Raw genomic sequence first — 23,582 nt, forward strand, 5'->3', positions numbered from 1 at the left:
AAATATCTTCAGATTTAAAAAGCACTAACCTTCCTTCCAAGAGCCTCAAAATGCTCAACTTGTCTCTTGTTTCCTTCTCAAAATGTCCTTATGAGGTTGGAAGGAGAAAGTAGTATTACTTCCAAATAAGTTTGAGTTTTCTTTCTCATAAGTGGGAAAACAAGGATAAGTAAAGGTCACTAAATTAGCAGGTGACTGGCAAGAATATATCCATTTTTTAAAAATGGTATTTGATAAGTGATTACTTATGTCAAGCACTGTTCTAACCATTGGGGTAAATACTAGATAATCAGGTTGGACACAGCCCCTGCCCCACATACTAATAATAATTATGGCATTTGTTAAGCGCTCACTATGTGCCAGGCACTCTACTAAGCGCTGGAGTGGGTACAAGCAAATCAATTTGGACAACATCCCTGTCCCACACAGAGCTCAAATCTCAATCCCCACTTTACAGAGGAAGTGACTGAGGCACAGAGAAGTGAAGATACTTGCCCAAGGTCACACAGCAGACAAGTTGCAGAGCAGGATTAGAACTCGTGACCTTCTGACTCTCAGGCCCCTGCTCTATCCAGTACACCATTCTAAATCCCCTTGCAAACTATAGCTTGCTATCTTAATCCTCACTTTACAGATGAGGTAACTGAGGCACAGAGAAGTTACATGACTTCCCCAAGGTCACAGAGAAGACAAGTGGTGGAGTCTGGATTAGAACCTAAGTGCGTGCTTTTCCCACTGGGCCACACTGCTACTTAGGTTTAATGCTTTTGCCGCTACTCGGGCTAGAAATTTTTCTTCTGCACCAACAGTTTTCTCTATAGTCCTTAATCACAAAAACTGAAAGTGAATCATTTGAAGCCCTAATAATGAAATAAAGCAAAATAGAGGTAGGGTTGGAGTTATGTAATGTAACATTGGAAATAGAGCATTTATGTTATTCTGAAATTCATTTCATATATTCCCCAGATAGGCAGTGACTCTACCAAGGCTGCTTGGAGAGATTTGGGACTAGATGGTACCAGTTGACAATTTATTTGAACCGTGTGCCTCAATTTTGTAACACTGACAAATATTTCTTTAAAATAATAAAATGTCTGCATCAGATTGTAAACTCCTTGAGAGCAGGGACCATGTCTGCCTACTCTTTTGTACTGTCCCAAGTCCTTAGTATAGTGCTCTGCATACAGTAAGAAATCAATAAATACCACTTATTGATTGATGGATCAGATTGGTAATGACCCACTGCCAGACTAACTCAAAGTAAGAAACTTCCTTTGCAAACTTAGGTGTACCAGAAAGAAATGAACAATTCTCTCAAAAAGCAGACAAGCCACCTGCCACTCAGTGATGTGTGCCTTAGGTTACTGAGTTAACATCTAGTCGAGTAACATAAAATGATATCACTAACAATTGCAGGCAAAATGGTCAAACCTGCGCTTGACAACCCAATAAATTCAGGAAAAAAACAGGAAAAATGGGTTGCTGGTTTCCAAAATTCTCAGAGGAGTACAGAAATTATCTTTCTACCCACATGGGCCATATCTCTACCATCACCAATGAGAAGTTGTTAGGCTTTTTCTCAATCAAGCAAAAAGCAGTTTCAACACTGAATATGTTATCTGACTTTCCCATAGCAAACATATGTCTTTTCTTATCAGGAACTGCTTCCTCAAACTGATTCAAAAAACTTTTGTTTTGGAATTTTTTCAATAAGCATCTTCCTTTCAGCTCAGCTGGTGAGATACTTTTTGCTGTAACACGGAGATCACAAACATGACAGTTTCGTTATACAATCAAGCTAAGAGATGATCCAAAAATCTTGTGGTGGTTTTCAAAATGTTGAACTATAAAAAAAAATCATATAGCCAAACCATACAATTCCTCCATGCAAGATATAGACAAAGCATTTTTTTTGACAAATCATTTGGTAGTATTTCCTGAGCTTTTCCTCTATGAAAAGGACTGTACTAAGTACATGGGAGAACACAAAAATGTAGACACGAACCCTGCCTACATGAAGCTTACAATCTAAGTGGGGAAGCAGACACTAAAATAAAGTACAGATGGGATGAATCTTGAGATGCAGGCAGAAAATTTCTGTACTGAGGCTGTTAGGCTGAGAAGATTTATGTAGAGTTGACAAAAGAGAAAGAGAGCCAAGAGAGATAAGAGGAGAACCAAGAGAAAATGGTGTTGATTAAACCAATGCAAGATAATGTTTACAAGAGAAGTTCGTGGTCCACAGAGTTAAAGACATCTTAGAGACTGAGGAGGATTAGGGGAGAGTAGAATCCATTAAATGTGGCAAGGCTATGATTCTTTTTTTAAAGAAACCTTAAAGATTGCCAAGCATCGCTCACTCCCTGATGTACAAAGAGGTTACAGTGATCCCATCTCATTATTGTCAGCTTTCTGACTCTGGTTCTTTGGAAATTGTGATACTTGAGCAATAAAAATCAACTAAAGCATTATGTTCCAGAACTGCAGGATTTTCCACTGGGAGGATTCTGAAAGTGACTGAGGGCATTCAGGCTGTAAAGGGAGAAGGCAAGAAGGACTGGGTTCTAATACCAGCTCTGCTACTTGTATGCTGTGTGACCTTGGGCAAATCGCTTCACTTCTCTGTGTCTCAGTCACCTTATCTCAAAAATGGAGATTTGGGGATCTGTTGAGCCCCATATGGAATGTGGACTGTGTCCAACCTGATTAGGTTGAATCTACTTCAGTGCTTAGTACACTGCCAGGCGCATAGTAAGTGCTTAACAAATACCATAAAAATATATTAAATGAGTATATCCTTAATTGATAATGATCTGTCAATTGATTCAGAATACTTGGGCCTGACAGTTCTGCCATGCTGCCATTGCTTTCCTTCCCCCATTGAACACGTACCACTTCCAACCTCTACAGCTTGGTGGCATGATCTTTTATGTGCCAGGCACTGTTCTAAGCACTGGGATAGATACAAGACTCAGTCCCTGTCCCACAGGGGGTTCACAGTCTAAGATAGAGGGAGAAGCAGTGTGGCCTAGAGGACAGAGCATGGAGTCAGAAGGACCTGGGTTCTAATCCTGGCTCTGCCACTTGTCTTCTGTATGACCTTGGGCAAGTCACTTCTCTTCTCTGTGCCTCAGTTACCTTCTCTGTAAAATAGGGATTAAGACTGTGAAACCCATGTGAGACAGGGACTGTGACCAACCCAGTTTGCTGTGTCCAACCCCAGCACCTAGTACAGTACCTGGGGCATAGTAAGCGCTCAGCAAATACCACAATTAGTATTATTGTAGTTACGGTATTTGTTAAGTGCTTACTATGTGTCAGGCACTGTACTAAGAGCTCAGTGGCAGTGGGAGACTGGGGGCGGAAAAGGACTTAGCCTGCATAAATCCGGATGAACGATCCACCTACTTGTACTCTTGAAACCACAGAAATTGTAACGTCTGAGTGTACTGGGCAGGGAGACAATGCAGGATCTGCCAGATCCTGTCTGATCACAGTTCACCTTGGGGGAATTTCCCTAGGAATATATTTTCCTTCTCCTTCTAGTATTAGTGTCATTACAAAAATTTCTGGGCCCTGACTAACAACCTTAGCCAACTCTACTGGCATATCCCACAGGATAATATTCGTACCTTCTGCCCTCTTTATTTTCCAAAACACTCTTAGCCAACCTGTCTATCTTGTAACTATCCCAGTCCTTAGCACTTGGTGAGTGTTTAGGAAATAATCTAATTATAACCATTATTTAACAATGAGTAATGAAATGTTGACAGTGCTGGAGGTCCAAAGAGTGCATACCTTTTAAAAGTTAAAAACCTCTATCTGATCAGCAATAATAATGTACTTTGTATTTATGGACCATCTTTCTTGAAAGGTTTCCAGTGCACTTTCACATACGGTAGCCTAAGGGTCCCGTCATAAGTTGGGGAAATGAGGGGCGGGGGAGAAGAGTGCAAGCATAGCCGTCAGATGATGATCACTCATTCAATTGTATTTACTGAAAACTTACTGTATGCAGAGCACTATACTAAATATTTGGGAGAGTACAATATAACAGAGTTGGTAGACATATTCCCTGCCTACACTGAGCTAACAGACTAGAGGAATGATGTGCTAAAAAGGATGATTTACTGTGATACACTTGGGCAGGCGTTCCCTCATAAAGGTTATTATAGAAGATCAACTCTAAGAATGAGGAGTAAATTAGGGGACATGGGCATTGCTTACAAACTTGAAAAAGTAAGACATGACCCGAAGAAAATTATGTTAAAACTGGGTTTCCATTAGCAGAGTATTGAGAAAACTATTTTCCTCCCAAAATACCTTGATGGTAATTACTCAGATATTTTTGCTCTAGACTGGAAGCTCCTCTCTAGATTATGAGACTGTTGTACTGTACTTTCCCAAATGCTTAGTACAGTGCTCTGCAAAAGGTAAGCTTGCAATAAATACCACTGATTGATTTTTAAAATTTTATTTTATGGTGTTTTTTAAGCATTTATAACGTGGCAGGGACTGTATTAAGTGCTGGAGTAGATACAAGTTAATCAGGTTGGGCACAGTCCATGTTCCACATGAAGCTCACAGTCTTAATCCCCATTTTTCAGATTGGGTAACTGAGGCATGGAGAAGTTGAATGACTTGCCCAAGGTCACAGAGCAAAATGGAGGAGCCGGGATTAGCTCCACGTTATCCAAATAACTATGGCCGAAGTGCACTTTGGTACTCAAATGATCGAGATCATTTTTTCAGGAAATCTAAAAGACAGTGAATTGTTTTTAATAGTCTTTCAAGCAAAACCATTTTGTCATGAAATATCCCTGTCAGCCCCATGAGTCCTGTGTTGACTCTAACCCAGCCAGCACCCAATACAGTGCTTGGTACACAGTAAGGGAGGGCTTAGGAAATACCAAAATTATAATTATTAATATTGTCATATCTGGATATTTGAGGCCAAGGTATATTTTGAGACCAGATCTATCCAGACCTAGTCTGATTAGGTCCTTTTAGAATTTCAAAAGGATTTGAAACTTCATAAAAGCTTTTCCATAGCCTTACACTCTGAAAAGCTGAGCTTCGACATTCTGTTGTGCATTATTTTTTAAAGGAAAATGGTGGCAAACTGCTAGGCTGGCAGTAGAGCAGAGTATTTTTGGGTGCCAGCCTAAGGCACTGCAGGTGTAGGCAGCCAGCTACCAATGAAACCCCATTTGACCTAGCTAACTACAGGCCCCAAAATGACGTAAAACCAGAAGACCTATACCATAAGACAATTGCAAAAGGCAAACTCAAAACCTAATCCCTATTCTTCACGGCTATAATTTAGGGTCAGGTAGGCTACAGTTGTTGGGGTTTTTTTAAGCATTTAAGTAAACATCCGTAGGGCTTGCTGGGTTATACTGGGCTGCATAAATAAGGAGGCATTGTTTATAAAGATATCACAGGATTTTTATATTCCAATAATAGTAACAGGAGCTTTATAAATAAAACATTTTTATAGGTAAACCAAAACTTTGAGGACCCACTACCCTCTTCTATTGCTTAAACTTACCGCTGCTTCATCTACCCCTTCCCAGTAAGGGGAGATAATACATCAATCCCTCATTCTAAAACTTCTTGTTTTTCTCTTCGATTTTCTATCTACAAGGACTGGTGGTTGTGAAAACAAGAGTTTTCTGATACTATGTTTTAGCATATGACATTCAATCCACTGGAAAATTAATTTATGCTTTTCATGTTCTTTTACCTGTAGATATACCATCAATCTTTCAAGCCCACTCCCTCTCCCTTCTGTGTCCCCTTAAACATTGATTTGTACCCTTTATTTACCCCACTCTCAGTCCTGTGGCACTTATGTACGTATCTGTAATTTATTTTAATGCCTGTCTCCTTTACACTGTAAACTCCTCATGGTCAGGGACTGTATCTACTAACTCTGTTGTATTGAACTCTCCCATGCACAGTACACAATAGGTGCTCAATAAATACCACCGATTGATTTCTGGCCCTGTCTGCGGAGTGACTTGACTGAATCTTTCTAAAACCAATTAGGTGAGAGTACGTTGGTATTTTTAATTTTTAAGGTATCAAAAAAATCACTTTATTCATCCTGTGATTTTTTTCTTTTATTATATCCTATAATCTTTTCCAAAATGGAAATAAAATGTGAAGGTTAAAAATTTAGCCTACTCTTAATGATAAAAATTAGGTAGGGTTCTCTCTTTTCCTGGTTGTCAGGAAATAAACCCAACTTTTGGCCTGATTATCCTGGAAAAAAAACAGGACAGGGCCCTCAAAAAGTGAGCCTCTTTCGTCTCTCACCACCATCATTAAAGCAAAGTCAAAATGCAGAGATAGTTCATCGCAGTGTATCCCACAAGCAGCAAAACCTTGCAGTGGATTCATTATAACGACATAAAATTACAGGATGTAACAAGCAGTTCCCAGAGAAGCAAAGTTTAAATCACAATTAGTTTAGAATTATTTTACTTCCTCTTGTTTAGGAGTTTGATTAAAAATGCTGGAATCATGATGTGTGCCTCCTTCACCAGTCTACAACCATAACCTGTAAGGTTGGAACTCAGTGTTAAATTGAGTTATAATCAGTGGCTGAAATAGGATAATTTGCAATTGAATGCTTTTTTTTTTACAAACTATAAAGCAGGGTAACGAGGAAGCACAGGACTGGCTGAGAGCCAACAGTGAGTATTTCATAATTCACACTGTCCCCTCTCCAGATTATGATTCAAAACTACACAATAGGCTATGGAAACATTGGGAATACAAGAAAATTTATCAGGAATGTCCAGAATTCTAAGTTGTTGCCCCTGGGAATAGCTTCTTCAGTAGCAGGCTACTCATGTCATCCTTCCCCTCAGGGTTGGCTAAATTCCCAATGACTAGTCAATAGCTCTGCCCTCTAAGTCTCCTCTCAGACCAGGTAGGCCAAATTTCAAATCCATTCTCCATGCCCAAACTGGTATTATATAATATTCACTCTCTCCAGTGAATTTTCCAGTGTCTGTCCTTCCCGAGGCTACTCAAAGCTATCTCTCATAGTAACTCAAGCACCTACATCATACAAACAAGTAAAAACGACCCCTGAAACAAAGTGCATACAATTACCCTCCCTTTCCAAGCTCTCATCTCACCCACTATTTTTTCTCCCTACCTTATCACCTATGTGTTTAGTACAGTGTTGGGGACACAGTAAGCATTCAGTACAACTGATAGACTATGCCAAAAGTCCCACCCTACAGCACATACTCATTCATTCAATTGTATTTATTGAGCGCTTTCTGTGTGCACAGCACCGTACTAAGCGCTTGAAAAGTACAATTCAGGAACAAATAGAGACAATCCCTGCCCACGACTGGCTCACATATGTACATATTTTATAAACAGTTGCTTCCCTTACCTGAAATTTAGTTTAGTGACTGTCTCCTCTGCTAGACTGTAAGCTCCTTGAGAGCAGGGTTTGTATCTTACTCTATTTCTACTCTCCCAAGCACACAGTAGAATGTTTTTTAAAGAGTAAGCACACAAATATCACTGAAGGACTAAATAAGGACATAGATCAATCTATAATTGAATAGGCTTAAAACAGTGTGTCAAAATCCTTTCCCACTAAATTGAGAGCTCAGAGGGCTCTTCATCTCAGAAAGATCAAATCAGTGGTAAAAACAAAGTTAAGGTTAGGCTCCTCAAAGTTAAGAGTCTTCTATTTGTCTGATCTGCTTTGCCATCTCTCTGGAAAAACAGTTCACAGTAAGTGCCCAGCAATACCATTGATTGATAAAGCATTGAATTTAATTATAAATTTTGGCTTAGTAGTAGCCATCTCATTTCAAAAGCTTCTTTTCTCATTCAAAATCAGACCAGGTTTTTTTTTTCTACAAGATGAAACAAGATGACAAACAGGAAAAAATTACCAAATGTTGTCAGAACAAATTTCTAATAAAAATAAATAGTCACACACAAACTTTACCAGAATAAAATAAGTTGTGTCCTACCTATGGTGGTAATAACAGTGCCAGCAAAGAAGAAGGAACTTCCCAAATCCCAGTGACTGATTTGATTGGAGGTGTTTCCTAAAGGTATAATTCCTGCATTTATTGCTGCCACTATTTGCTGCAAGTTTAAAAAGAAACTTGTCAGTATACATGAAATATAGTTAAAATCATACAGATTTTTTTCTATTCACAAAATTACATGATCAAAAAAAGGAATCAGTTATATTTTCATTTTTTCTAGAAAATTACAATTTTAGCTTAACACTTAACATTTCAATATGAACAGATTTTGTGACATTTACATTGTTTGCTATCAAATATTAAATAATTATGAACCAGATAAGATATAAATGCATTTATTACCAATATTAAAAATCATTCAAGGTCTACTTGTGTTAAGCGCAAAATCACATGCTATACAAATATGACTGATTTGAATTCCAGCTAGAAAATGCACAAAAGTGTGAATGGCAGATAAAAACCATATTAAGAATGCAAAATATTCAACCAAACTTTTTAACATTTGAATCTGAAAACTCTGCATCATTTGAAGGTATATCTAGTTAAATTTAAAGTGGGAGTGTATGATGGATTTTTTTAATAAATTAACTTATTACTTACAAATAATTGTTTGCCTCCCTAAGGACTTCAGATAAACACACTGGGAATATGAGAGAATCTACAATATGACTCATTGATCCAAAATCTGTGGAAATAACTTGCTCATAGCCTGGCTGTTTTCCTCCTTGGTATATATAACTACACCAAAATATATATATTTTAAGGTGTTTTTAGTTAAGTGCTTACTATGATTCAAACACTGTTCTAAGTACTGGGATAGGTACAGGTTAATTAGGTCTGATACAGTCCCCATAATACACGGGGCTCACAGTCGAAGTAGAAGGGAACAGGTATTTTATACCCATTTTACAGTTGAGGAAACTGAGGCACAGAGAAATTAAGTGATCTGTCCAAGGTCACACAGCAAGCAATTGACAGAGTCAGAATTAGAACAGAGGTCATCTGACTCTCACACCTGAGCTCTTTCTAATAGTCATGCTGCTATTATCCGCATGCAGATCGGTGTACTAAGTGCTTGGCAGAGTACAATAGAAGTAACAGGCATATTCCCTGCCTTTTAGGAGTTTACAATTGGAAGATGGAGATAATCAATAAATCAACTGGTGGCATTTATTGACAATCCCTGCTCCCAAGGAGCTTACGGATTTACAGAGGATCTAACAGAGCTAGGTGGATATATTACTTATATATACTGGAGGAGGGAAAAAATAGGGACAACTGGAAATAGCAAGAATATAGAGAAATTAATAAATTTAATATGTAAGTGAATTAATAAGGGAAGAGCATAGGTTGATTTATGCATATGTCTATGAATGTCTTTTATCCTCTCAGGGTCGCACCTGGAGAGTTTCCAGTACCCTACCAGTCTCGACTATGGGAGGGAGAATCATGCAGAGGCATACCCATTGCATTCCTAGCTTGGCCAATGGCTAGCGAGTGGAAAGCAACCTGCTACACGTCAAGACTCCCCTGTGCCGGGCAGCAGCGGAGTGGGAGAGAGTCGAGGCCGGAGATTCAAGTTTACTGAGCAGAAGGAGGCAACGGTAAACCACTTCTGTATTTTTACCAAGCAAACTCAATGGATACACTATCGGAATGATGGCAGATGGAAGTGGGGCACTCTGGGAGAGATGTGTCCATGATGTCACCGTGGGTCAGAGACGACTGGAAGGCATAAAACAGTGAATGGCTTTTAAGATCAGTCCATCTGAGGAATTGGAATTTAAATGGGTAACGTATCCTTGAAGATGTGGGTTTTCAGGAGGACTCTAAAAAGGGGAATGCGATAATCCAGAGAATTTGAAAGGGGAGGGAGTGAGCAAGGGGAATTCTCCCTCATTCCCAGGGGTTTGATTCTATATTAATGTAGTGGAAGACTGATCAATTTTTATAAACTTTGGGCCATGCATCTCCCTGTTTCACCAGCTTCAGCTCCCCTGCCTTTCCTTCCCCAAACATTCCTGGGTAAGTGCTCCCCAGACACTTTGGCCATTCTTTATTTCCTCCCCTTCTCCCCACTAATAATAATAATATTAATAACAAACCATTTACTACATGCAGACTCAGGGCTGACGTAGATACAATACAATCAGGTCAGACATAGTTCTTGTCCCACGTTGGCCTCATGGTCCGAGTCATAGGTAGTCAGAAGTATTATCAATTCATGAGCCAAGGCCAATTAAAAATGCTGTAGGAATAAAGTTCTCACAGTACGTCATTTTAGAGGGCAAGGGCTCTGTTTACTAAAAATCCGTTCCTCAACTGCAGTGAAGGGTCTCCTGAAGATGCTAATTTACAACACCTGTAGGTAGATAGCATTATACCTACCTTGGGGTAATTAATAACAGAAGGATCATAATCAGAACTGCCTGGAGGGTGGAGAAGAGCCCAGGACAAGCATGGGACATGACAACACCATGCATGGTTCAGGGGATGCTGCTACCAACTCAGCACCCCCGCCTCTTCCAGAGACCTCTCCATCCTAGTGCGGGCACCACTCTGGAGCTGGGGGAGGGAGCAGGGCACTGTGAAGCAGCGTGACCAAGTGGAAAGTATGGCCAAGTGGAAAGGGCACAGGTCTGGAAGTCGGAGGACCCGGGATCTAGTCCTGACGCTGCCACTTGTCTGTTGTGTAACCATAGGCAAGTCACTTAACTTCTCTGTACCTCAGTTTCCTCAACTCTAAAATGGAGATTAAATCCAATTACCTCCTACTTAAAATGTAATCCTCATATCGGTCCCCCTCCATCCTGATTATCTTGTATCTACGCCAGTGCTTAGTACAGTGTTTGGTGCATAGTAAGTGCTTAGCAAATACCAAAAAAAAATAATAATACCACCAGTGGCCCCGTCCAGATATCCTGTTGGGGAACTCCTAGCTGCCTCCTTCTGAGACCACCTTGAATGGTTAGGAAGTTTCCCCCAACTTCCCACTAACGATTCAAGGAAGTTTCCCCCACTTTTTCCCAGCTGCCCTGGCTCTAGGTGACCTCCAATGGGAGCCCAAGATTCAGGCTGAACCATTCGGCAAGGCCAACAAGCAGTTTGGAGATGCTGGTGGCAATGGTAATTTGGGGCTTGTGTCGTCTCAAACCCCTCTTTGACTTGCTCTGTTCATCTTCCTCTTCATCTTCCTCTGGTCCCAGCCATCCTATTATATTGTTCAGCCTTGCAGTGACATACAATGTCGTGGAAACCCATTAGAATAAAATAGAATTTTTATTTTAAAATTAAGTGTGGCATCTGTTAAGCACTTATTGTGTTTCAAGCACTGTTCTAAGCACTGAGACTGATGCAAGTTAATCAAGTGGGACACAGTCCTGTCCATATGGGCCTCACAGTCTAAGTAGGACCAATAATGCACTAGATAACTATGCTGGAGGGCCATAAGCATGTAGGTTAGCTTTTGGGTAAGACCCTTATTTCCTGTTTCCATCATGGGAGGAAAAATAACCGAAGAAAACACCTAAAACCCTGGAAAGAGAAGAGAGTTCGGTAATGATACTCTGAGAGGCCAGTCTGCTGCTAAAGTGGTTTGACAGGGGTTAGAATATTAATGTAATCGTCTCAATTTCTCAAGAAAATTTTAAAGATAGATTTTTCAAACTGGGCATATTTGTCAAATTTGCTTTCCATTACTCAGTCCTTCCATCGTAATGGGATATTTTAGAAGAATATTAGTGATTTCTCTCAGAGAAGAACATGAAGTGGTACATTTGTGTAATTTATGCAGAAAAGAAGTGATTGGAGTATACTATTTTTAGAATCTGGTTAGGCAGTATATTTTCAAGATTTCCCTAGAGAACTTCCTTTAAGCCAAATGGCTAATGTGTGCTACTGTTTTCCTGTTGTTGTTTCAAATAAAGCTACATAAGTGAAAATGGAGATCGCAGTGTCTGAAAAAGCTCTGAAAAACCTTATATTATCTCCCAAGGAATTATTCCCCCAAATCCCTAATGCATTTTCAGACAGATCTCATTAAGCAGCATTCTTGCAAAAATGCATATCATTTTCATAATTTTAAAAGGACTATATTGTTCTTTACGAGAAACAGTTCCTCCTCTTTATTCTTTGGAGGCCAAATTTAAAATTAAACATCTCCCCTACTTCTCCAAGATGCCAAAGCTATTTTTATATTGCCTAATGAATGATTACATAGTTGGGCCATTTTCCTCACTGTGTTTGAGGGGGTGTATTCATTTACATCTCATGAAAATGAAAGGTCTACACTCCATGACTCTGGGGCAGAGTTGAATTGTCCTATGGGCTCAGGAGGTATTTTCTTGGGGGAGAGGATCTGTTGAGAAGGGGTTCTCTATTTTGTTTGAGGGTCTTCTTCACAGGGGGAAGGGGAACTTCTGATCATTTTTTCTCCCAGTGTTCTCTTCCCTCTTTCTCTTGTAGAATAGCTTTCCAAATTTCTTAATGCCACCTTGACCAACCACCTCAATGGATCTGACCTTCATAAAACCCTATTAGTTTAATTCCCTGAAAAGACCAACAGTTGATGGTGTTTGTGGCTAACAACCTAGACTACATCCTTCCCTTTCTGGACTTAAAGTAACAGTCACCACTTTCATTTGACCCAGTGTGGAATGGGAATTGTACAGACTGAAGATTTACAAAAACTACAGCTTACAGATCATCCTTATTTACATTTTTGTCACAAACAGTATGCATTTTAGGTTCCAAGATAATGATTTTCAAAGCTCATTTCTTTCAAGTAGCTAGCATGTTCTTGCTCCATTTCTTGCCCAGTCAAGAAAATAATTTTAATAATCACTTTCCAGGAATATCTTATTTTTGAAAACCCTTTGGGTAAATAGGACTAGTCTTGTAAAACCTCTTAAATATATTATCTTTCTGAACACAATGCAGCAAATACTTAGAAGTTCAAATGAACCCCAACTTCCCCTCACCCACCTTGAGGCTAGGTTCCTGAAAGACCCCAGAGTAGGCTAAAACATGAGAAAAGATCTAAGGTAATGGGAATCTGTAACTGTAATCGTATTACATAGCATCACTTTTCTAAATGATATCCACTAACACTGTAATCATTAGTTCTTGTTTCTGAAGTCTCAAGGCCAAAGCTCATCTGTCATGCTTGAGGGGAGCCTGCATGATCATCAGCATCATCACCACCTACAGCAACTCTCTCCATGGCTAGAAAATGCAACTCCACCTTATTTTTCAAGGAAACCACTTTCCTTACCCTTTGCAAATAGCTTATTTGCTTTCTGCAAAAAGGCTAGGGTTAAGGGTTATCAAATTGAGAGAAAAATGTGAAACACTGCACCTAGATCTTAATGATAGGCAGTATGATGTCATGAGCACTCCAAGCTGGTGAAGGCAAGTGCGGATGACTTGGAAAAGGAGGTGGCAGATTGATGTGCCACAGAAACAGTTATTATGAGCTACAACTGGAGTTAGAATAGTATACGGTATGTTAGGTGTGGATACTCACCCATGATGGGTGAAGGAAAACTAATACAGGTTCCCAAACTAACTCTCATTCCCACTTTCCATATACCAAATGACATCAGGGTTCATTTGAATTTCTTAGTATATGCTACATTGTGTTCAGACAGATAACATATTTAAGGGATTTTACAAGAGTAGTCCTATTTACCCAAAGGGTTTTCATAAATAAGATATTCCTGGTAAGTGATTATTAAGATTATTTTCTTGGCTGGGAAAGAAATGGAGGAAGAACATGCTCTATATTTTCCATATATCAACCTGTTTCCTCTTCCTTATATCCCTGTACACATAATGATAATTGTGGAATTTGTTAAGCACTTAGTATGTGCCAAGCACCATACTAAGCACTAGAGTACACACAATATAATCAACTTGGATATAGTCCCTATCGCTGGCACTGACATCAGCAGCAGGCCATGTTGGATATGGAGAAGCAACGTGTTCTAGTGGGTAAAGCATGGACCTGGGAACCAGAGGACCTGAGTTCTAATCCCGGCTCCACGGCTCGTCTGCTGTGTGACCTTGGGCAAGTCATTTCGCTTCTCCGTGCCTCAGCTTCCTCAACTGTAAAATAGGGATTCAATACCCGTTCTCCCTCCTATTTGGCTATGAGCCCCATGTGGGACAGGAATGGGATCCCACTTGCTTAATTTGTATCTACCCCGGCACTTAGAACGGTGCTTGACATATAGTAAGTGCTTAACAAATACCATTTAAAAAGATAAGCAAAGCCACCCTAATATTTTGGAGGTGATGAGAGAAAAGCTTAGGAGGAAATTGAAACAGAGGGAGTTTATGTGTCTACTTTTAAATCACTCAGCAAGGGATTATGAAAGGCAGGTCTAAAACTCAAGTCTTCCAACATCTGATTTAGTTTTTTTTTTCACTTAGCTACATCAGTATCCACACTGATTTCCCAGATCTTGCTTTCTGTAGTTGAGAAAGGGTACAATGGCAAGGAGACTGACCAGCTGGAAATCAGAGAAGACCTCTTTTGACTATGAGCCCATTGTGGGCAGGGATTGTCTCTCTCTATTCTTGTACTGTATTCTCCAGAGCGCTTAATACAGTGTTCTGCACATAGTAAGTGCTCAATAAATATGACTGGATGAAATTAAGGTGAGTCATTACATTAACCTAGAAAAGAATAATGGAAAATACACCTTTTTCAGCTGATGTGCCCAGAAGTGGTGAAATTCTTCTAATTTGTGTTTCTGCTACTTTTGAAGATTAAAGGATTAGAAAAGAGACCCAGACGTGCCCTCGCTTTCTGACTGTCCTCCAACTCTGAGCTCCTTGTGGAAAGCTGGCTAAATGTAATTTGCTTCCTTCCCAGAATTCAAATCTGCAGAGGAGTCTGGATACTCCCAGATTGAAATGAGGTGGGGGGGGGGGGGGAAGGGGCCCTAGAGGGTATGACTATGATTCAGATTCCATTCCAGAATGCCGGAAGTGGCACAAACTCTATCCCCGTGTGGGGTTACAAGAGTGCCGGGGCATTCCTGGATACTGTTTCTGCTCTGAAAATAAAGTCTAGTAAGGAACCCACCTTAGGGCCAGGAATAGGCCTCAGGAGGCTCTCTGGCTCCCCTCCAGCCTGTCCCGCCCCATGGATCCTGTTTCTGAGTCAGAGGTGGGCTCTCGGGAGACTCCATAAAACCTCGCCCAGGCTCTGAAAGAAACAGAACCTGGAATGTCTTGGCTTCTCTGCTACCACAAACTCTCATCTGGAGGCCCCAACCAGGAAGCCTCTCCCCAGGAAATCCCACTTGCCCTGAACTTCACCCTCCCAGGAAGTCCTAACCTAGGAAATTCCATCTTGGGTCCTGGGTTCGCTTTGTTCCTCCTCCCTGGCCTTCCGGCCCACCCCAAACCAATGGCCAGACTGCTCATGCATAGACGTATACCTTTTCTAATTTTTCAGAATGCCACAACATTGTTCCTCACTCCCCAAACATTCTAGAACGTTTCACTTCTCAACCCTGGAAGAAATGGAAAAGAACAAAATGCCAGTTGCCTGCAGGTTGGAAACAAGCCAGGTCACGGGATGTCCATGTGAAGAAGAAAAAGGCAGGTGTTCCCCTCCCCACAGCAGCAAGTTGGCTCTCATCCAGAGCCAGTTGAACGGTGGTGCCCCTGGTCCCACAAACGCCCTCCTGCTTGCCCCAGATCTGCTGCCACTCACCCAGACGTCATAGTGTTGTGATGTTATGCTGAGGCACACGTTCCCCAGTGGGAAAAATTTGACTCCCCTAGCACCACAACTGTTGACTCCATTCCACTGTTCTCTTCAAAAGGAGGGGCATCAGCCACATTAAACAGCATCCACTGGTGCCTAGTCTAGAAGGGCAAGAGAACTAGTAGGGGGTGCTCCTTTGTGCATAGAGGAGGGAGGTTCCAAACCACCTTGGTCCCTTCTGCTGATCAGGGTTTCTCCTGGCAGATCTCCCTCTTACCTTCCCATACTCGCTCCTGCCCCACTACAACCGATCCATCAATCAAACAATTAATGATATTTATTAAGCATTTTACTATGTAAGGAGCACATACTAAGCACTGGGAGAGTGCATACAAAACAGATATGATCCCTGCCTCAAGGGGCTTACAACGCAATCCGCTCTGCTCCTCTATCACCAAGCTATTTACTGCTCATCAATCTCGTCTCTCTCACCATCAGCCTCTTACTCATGCCCTCCCTTCTTCCTGGCCATCCCTCCCGCTTCGTATCTGGCAGATCACCACTCTCCCCTTCTTCAAAACCCGGGTAAAATCATATCTTCTCCAGGAAGCTTTCTCCAGACTCACTTCTCAGCTTCCCACAGTATTTCCCCTCCCTCTGCCTCACCTATGCATTTGGGTCCATATCTCCTACACACTTAAGTCCTCACATCACCCCCAGAACACATATGCATATATACTTATACTCTGCTGCTTCCCCTAGCTGTAATTTATTTTAATGTCCAACTCTTCCACTAGATTGTAAAACTGGGGGTTTGAGGGCTGGAATTATGTCAACTAATTCTACTCTACTCTCCCAAGTGTTTATTACAGAGCTCTGCAAAGTCAGAGTGCTCACTTAATATGCATGATTGATTGGGGTGCCTCCCACGACTACTCCCCAGTATAACAGTTCCATATCTGAGAAAAATCTGTGTCAGAAACTAGAGTTTTAAAAATACCAATTTTAGCTTTGAAGGTGAATTATTAAATATCATATTAAATATTTTAAATATCAAATTAAATATTTTATCATTTGGGGGTATGAACAAATCAACTTTTCAATGTCAAATCTTATTAACTTATCTGCAGGAATGCAAAACACAAGCAAAAACATTCAGCTTCTGAAACCTCAAAAACATTAATTGCATAGCTATTTCCTCTAGAATAAAAAGTGAGATACCCAAGTGAGTGAACACCACTTAAAAATCGTCTTTCAAGATACATGCATCATCATTATTTCACCATTATTATTATTAATAATTATTAACATTCTCATTACCATGGTTAATCACCAAAAGACAAGTTATTTTAAGATTACCTAAAGGAAGTCTTTAAAGGAGGTTGTTAATTCTAATGAAAAGAAATAACCAGCAGAAGGACCCTATTAAAAACCTAAGGTTGTAAGCAAGTTGCATAGCTTGCAAAGGTGCTTCAGATCAAGTCCATGATGCAGCTTTCTTCATTATAGATCTTTTCAAATGATGCAAAATTAAATTTAACTTACTTTACAACAGATTGCTTGGTCATGCATTCAAAATTTGAATTTCCTGTGCCCTCACCTGAGGCAGCAGACTAGATGCCTTCCCAAGAATACTGGTGAAGGAGCAGTTCTTTGCAAGAAACCAAAATTGTTCCTCAATGAAGCCCTCTTTGCTGGAGAGATGAAGGGAAGCAGTGACTAGGAAAGTTTCAGAGTTGTTTGGTAATGTTTATTTGCAACAATTTTCTATTTGATCTCCCATTAACTTAACTAATTAGGAAAAGGAATATAACCACATCTTTTCCTATAAAAAGAAGGATTGTTATTGAGCAGGAGCAGGGTGAATAAAAGGATCAAGTCAAGGTGGCACAGGAGGACATCTGTGTCAGTAAATTGGTCAGGCTTCGCGAATGAAAGAATGAGTCAGAGAGGACTTGTGTGTGAATATGGGTGGATGGATGAGTCTGAGTGTGTGTGTGTGCGTGCACGTGTGTGCCTGTTGTTTTGTGTGTGTGTGTGTGTGTGTGTGAGCGTGTGTGTGCCTGTTGTTTTTGCTTATTTTGTTCTACTTTTAATGACTAACTCCCACCAATTTCTGTCAACCAATGAAAAAGACTCCCACCCTATGAATAGTCAACAGAAGTATCACCCTCAATAATGGCACAGGAAAAAGGTGAAGTGGTCATGCCTCTTCCTGAATGAGAACTCTCAGAGTGACCTAGTGGAAAAAAGCATAGGACTGGGATCGAGTAATCAATAGTATTTATTGAGTGCTTGCTTGTGCAGAGCACTGTACTAGGCACTTGGGAGAGTCCAATCCAACAGAGTTGGAAGACACATTACTGTCTAAGGAGACCAGAAAATTGGTGGAGAGGAGATAGTTCTGGTACCTGCTCCAGGATTTTCCTGCTGTGTTACCTCGGGCAAGTCACTTAACCTCTTTACCCTTCTCTATGCTCATCTACTTGTTCTTCCTCCATTTTAGACAGTGACCTTTGGGTGGGACAGGAACTGTGACCCATCTGACTATCTTGCATCTTCCCCAGTTCCTAGCACAAGGTAAGCTCTTAATAGATGCTGTAATTGTTATTATTATGCTATGATGAGACTATAGATTACAACCATTACTCCACTAGTCATCTTGAAATGCATTCTGTTGGTTATAAGGGAGCTGCCAAGGAACTCAACACAACCCATCGCTAAGCCTACAAAAACAGACTCAAAGCCACATCCTCTTAGTAAAAGAATATTCTCTCTCACCAAAATCTTACCTAAAAATCTATGCTGATTTCTCGGTTGGGGAGATACTAGAATAATTGAGGAACAAGCTTGATGTCTTAAACAGCTTTGGTAAGAACATGAGAATTTTAGAACATAAGAAATGCCAAACCAGGGCCAGACCAGGGTAGATTTCATCTAGTAAATAGTTATCCCTCAGCTTGAAGATACTTTTGCTGACCGTGAAATTTGTAACCATGAGTTTGTCACAGTTAGAATCTCTTGCACACTATGCCCCATAGTGCATCATCTCTGGCTCCTTGCTATTCATGATGAGCACTGCTCAGACACAAGTGGTTAAGATAGAGAAGGCATAAGGCATATACCATTATACCATCCTGCAGCTGGTCCTGCCCTGAGTTTGGTTATTTTGGGGGCTTTTTTTGTTTATTTGACTGGGGTTTTGGGGGGGGGGGGTTGGGTTTTTTTGCAGTAGTGGTGATGCTTTGTAGCGAATCATCTATACTCTTTCATCCAGGCCTCCTGTACCCAGCATTCCTAGGTGCAGTCTGGAGTCCCAGAACAGAAAAGCTCCGAGATCTCAGCACTAGGCAGATACTACCATGCCCTCATCCTTTTCAGAAGTGATCTTAAAACAGGATACTAAGTCGCTTAGAAAGAGTCAGAGGAGTATTTCCTTTGTTTTTATAAGAACAAGAAATTAGCAAGAAATCAAAAAGGAAGAGCAACAAAAAGTAATCAGTTTTCTTCCATTCAACTAGATAGACCAGAGGCAGAAAATGTCAGGAGCATACGCAGCTAAGGGTGGTTGTTTCAGGAACCTGTGCAGGATTATTAGGGAGTTGCTTTTGCCTCTAGGCAGATTGGGCAGGGCTATTTCCAGCAACTGGCTGACTGCAAAACCACCATTCTTGGGAGGAAACTATTGGACTCTCCCAAGTGCTCAGTACAGAGCTCTGCACACAATAAGCACTCAATAAAGTCCACTGATAGAAAAGGCCCTTCCGAAACTCCGCGCAATCATCACCCACCCATTACTGTGAGCCACCTTTCACCCAAAGCTGAATAGAAGATCGTCACAGAGCGCAGAGCTCCCTCATCACTGGAGTTTCAGAGCTCACAACCAAAAGCTCGCGAGCAGAGCTTCCTCCATCTTTCCACCTGCCACCCTCATACCCACATTACTTATCCATCACTCAATGGTATCAATTGAGCATATATTATGTGCAGAGCACTGTTCTAAGCACTTGGGAGAGTACAGTACAACACAGTTGGTAGACACATTCCCTGCCCATAATGAGCTTATAGTCTGGGGGGGAGACATACATTAATATGAAGATGAATAAATATTTTATAATAAATAATTTAAAGATGGGTACATAAGTGCTGTGGGGTTGGGGGCATTTACATTCTCCCCCTCTAGACTGTAAGCTAGTTAGTTTACCAACTCTGTTGTATTCTCCCAAGTGCTTAGTACACCACTCTGCGCACAGCAAGTGCTCAGTAAATACCATTGATGATTGCTAGAAGGGACATCAAGAGATCAGTTGGACCGGTCCTTGCCACCAAGCAGTGAATAACTGAACATTCCAGGACAGATTTTTGTCTTTTTTTTTTCCTTGAACATCCCTAAGGATGGAATTTCCACAGTATCTCTCAGTAGTTCATCATCACCTTGATAGATAAAAACTTCCTCTTGCTTTGTTCAGTCAAAAATATCTCCCACTTTGATTCCATTTATACTTACCATTTTTGTAGGAGGCTAGGAAATTGACAGTCTCTATTCTCCTATCAATCAACGGCATTTGTTAAGCACTTATTATGTGCAGAGCACCATACTAAGCACTAGGTACATTACAACAGAATTAGCGCATTCCTTGTCCATAATGAGCTTACTTAAGTCTCTAGACTGTTCTTACTCTTCCTCTATCCCAGTGTCTCCATGCCACTGCTTTTGTCATAATAATAAGGATAATAGTGACGACGGTGGTATTTGCTTCAAGGAGGTAGATACACTATAAGCCAACCAGATACATCTACCGCTGTACCGAAAGCAGGCTGTGGCAATGACAGAAATGGAAGGAGAGGTGGAAGCAGTCTTGGCAGCAGCAGTGAGCATAGTGGGAGATGGGAGAAACCTTGAGAGAAATGACTACTCTTTCTCTGCCTTCACCTCCAAGTGCTGTTGCTGAACATACCTCAATGGCCTCTCTGATACGGTTTTTACTGGTTGCGTTGAGACCGAGTCTTTTGGGAGTCCTACAACCAGCCACCTTTCAGATGGCAAGGTAGATAGCTCAAAATTAGTTCCTTAGACTGAAAGCTTCTTGAGGGTGTGAATCATGTCTACTCATTCTACTGTACTCTCCCAAGAGCTCTGTACACGGTAGGCATTCAATAACTACTATTGATTAATTATTGTTATGCAATATGGTCATGTTACCTTTGTGGGTGGGCTTTCTGGAACCCATGAGGGTAAGGACCACCACCTCTCTACCACCGCCATTTTATGTTCCAGACAGGGGTCTTGCCCACCATCCTTCCAGCCCAGCTCTGATCCCTAGTCTGAACGTGGAGCTACCTCACAACAGAAAATAATGAATGATATTGGTTATCAGTAAAAGGTTACCAAGGCCCTATGTTTTAGGAACCACAGAACATATAGGTGGTGGAAGAAGTTTCTAAGAGGGCAGAGGAACCAAAATGTCACATTCAGTCTTTAATTTGCCCATCAACTTACTAGATGTGGAGAACTGAGTTCACAGTTCTCCTGCAGGCAAAAAGTGAGAACTGTCTTCTATTGGGCCCAGCTAGTACAGAAACCAATCAGAGGAGCCCTGGGACAGGAAAAGGACAGAATGTAGCTAGCCTGACCAAGGCTCCTAGAGAAGAACTGTCTGATTAAAGTTTACCCTGAACCTGCATCTTGGTCCTGTCTCTGAGCATGCCTATTTGTCTTTCTAGCAACAAGGACACTGGATTTAAAATTAAATTTAAATCTTATATACTTCACTGCATTTTAAACTCAATGAATAATCAGCCACAGTCTATATAAGAGAGTATTACAGTGAATAATTACCGTAATTTACTTTCTTTCTCCACTAATCATTATAACTACTGGATATCCTAGAATCCATTATGCTTCATCTAACTTTTCTTCAGAGAACTCCTTAAAAAAACACTTCAACTGATGCAGAGATAATTAGTACTTACATACCACTTCCTTACTCCAAAGCACTCTATCAATATTACCTAATTGTTCACCAATAAACACTTTTAGCTTACAATTCAAATCCATGGATTTTCAATATAAGAGCTTCAAAATTAGAAAAATGTACCCGAAGTGTTTTTCCTCTCTGTCCTGCTAACAAGAAAGCCAGAGCAACATTCACTAAGGACATAATATCTCAGATCTTTGTACTAAAGGAAGGTGGAGAAAGTTTGCTGATGTTGGGAGAATTTGGTCTATTTAGGACAGTGGTCTTTCCATCTAGAACTGGAATGGCAACTTCCGATTTATTTCACATGTGAGCTTGCTATCTCAGTCACCCTCAAACAGGATTGATTTGAACCAGCTGAGAAAAAAGAATGAAAAGATAAAAATCTCTCTTCTTGCCTTATTACCAATTGACGAAGCCTTGCAGAAGCTACAAAATAAAGACTGATTCCAATAATGAACTCTAAATCTCCGTCAAGTACACATAAAGATAGCAGGATAGAAGACCAAAGACTGACAACCCCGCTTAGAACAAAATGAAATCTGACAGCTTTAAGACATCAACTAGATCTTCGAGTTAAAATGCTTCTCTCTGACACTTAACAGTGATGCTAATGCCTTACATTCTCTTTCTTTCTCCTTGACACCAATTTCAGCCTGGTGACAGTCAACAGTACAATCTATTCATCCTGACAACTTTGAAACATTTCATTGTAGGATTTCTGTACATTTGCAGAATTACATTCAAGCCAATAAAATAACTTTTTTAAAAAAAGTATAGGAGTTGGGAAAGTAAAACATTCAGTAGAGGCAGCCACCCTAATTAGTGGGAAATGCTGAACAGGGAAAAATGTGAATCGAACGGAAATGAAGCAAATCCAACCCATAAGCAAATGCAACTCAATCATCAGCAAAAGTCAATGAAGCCGTAAAGGTCTACCCATCCTCCAAAAAGATCGATGAGGATAGAATGTTCAAATCTGAACCATACTTGCATCTGTCCCCAGATGAAAATGGGTTGGTTTAAGCTTCACACCCTACCCCACGCACATCACATAAACCTGCCACAACTCTAAAAGGTGCCTTGGTTTGCCTAAACTTGCTGTCGTCCTACTTACCTTGAGATCACTCCTCCATACTCACAGTTTCCCCAAAACACCTTCTCACCTCCTCAAGTTGTTTTCTATTGCCCGACTGTGTATTCAGGCAGGGTATCAATCGCTCAGTAGCATTTATTGAGTGCTTACTATGTGCAGAACACCATGCTAAGTACTTGGGAGTGTAGAGTACAGTAGTGTTGAGCGTGACCTTGTGGGTAGAGCACAGGCCTGGGAGTCAGAAGAACCTGGGTTCTAATCCCAGTTCTGCCACTTCTCAACTGTGTGACCTTGGGCAACTTCTCTGGGCCTCAGTTATCTCATCTGTAAAATGAGGATTAAGACTGTGAACCCCATGCGAGGCATGGACCCTGTCCAACCTAATTAGCTTGTATCCCTGCAGTGCCTGGAACACAGGAAGCACTTAATGAACAACATTAAAAAATAGCCTTGGTCGGCACGATCCCTGCCCAGTCTACTCTACTCCTGTTCGTCTCGACCCCCTTTCCCTTTGTCGCTGACCTTCAATTTCTTGGAGTCTTCCCACCTTTCAGACCCCAGAGGCACTAAAGACAGCTCAAAACAACCCTAAACGCTGCTGCATTTAGGTGCAGAGGTGCAGAGAACTGGCACCTTTTTGCTGTGGTCCATCAATCAGTAGCATGTAGTGGGGCACTGAGTACTTGGGAGAGTACACTACAGGCAAATGAGGCCCTCCCTGCTGTCACCCAACTTCAGCTCGTTGTGAAGCCTCA

The 23,582-nt window shown here is 40.9% G+C and overlaps 1 protein-coding gene and 1 non-coding gene across 3 annotated transcripts in view; one reads left to right on the forward strand and one right to left on the reverse strand.

The window, feature by feature from the left end:
- The window catches only part of KCNK2 (potassium two pore domain channel subfamily K member 2), a 136,586-nt gene that overhangs the window by 58,769 nt on the left and 54,235 nt on the right, over window positions 1-23,582 (reverse strand). For both annotated transcript variants that reach the window (XM_029046958.2, XM_029046957.2), the window contains exon 3: window positions 8,013-8,130. In XM_029046958.2, the coding sequence (XP_028902791.1) occupies window positions 8,013-8,130 (118 nt within the window). The remainder of the gene's footprint in view (window positions 1-8,012; window positions 8,131-23,582) is intronic.
- On the forward strand, window positions 9,416-9,553 carry LOC114805795. Its single transcript, XR_003753818.1, has one exon. It is a non-coding gene; the product is annotated as a small nucleolar RNA SNORA7 (small nucleolar RNA).

Source organism: Ornithorhynchus anatinus, chromosome 19 (genome assembly GCF_004115215.2).
Source record: "Ornithorhynchus anatinus isolate Pmale09 chromosome 19, mOrnAna1.pri.v4, whole genome shotgun sequence".
Classification (NCBI taxonomy): domain Eukaryota; kingdom Metazoa; phylum Chordata; class Mammalia; order Monotremata; family Ornithorhynchidae; genus Ornithorhynchus; species Ornithorhynchus anatinus.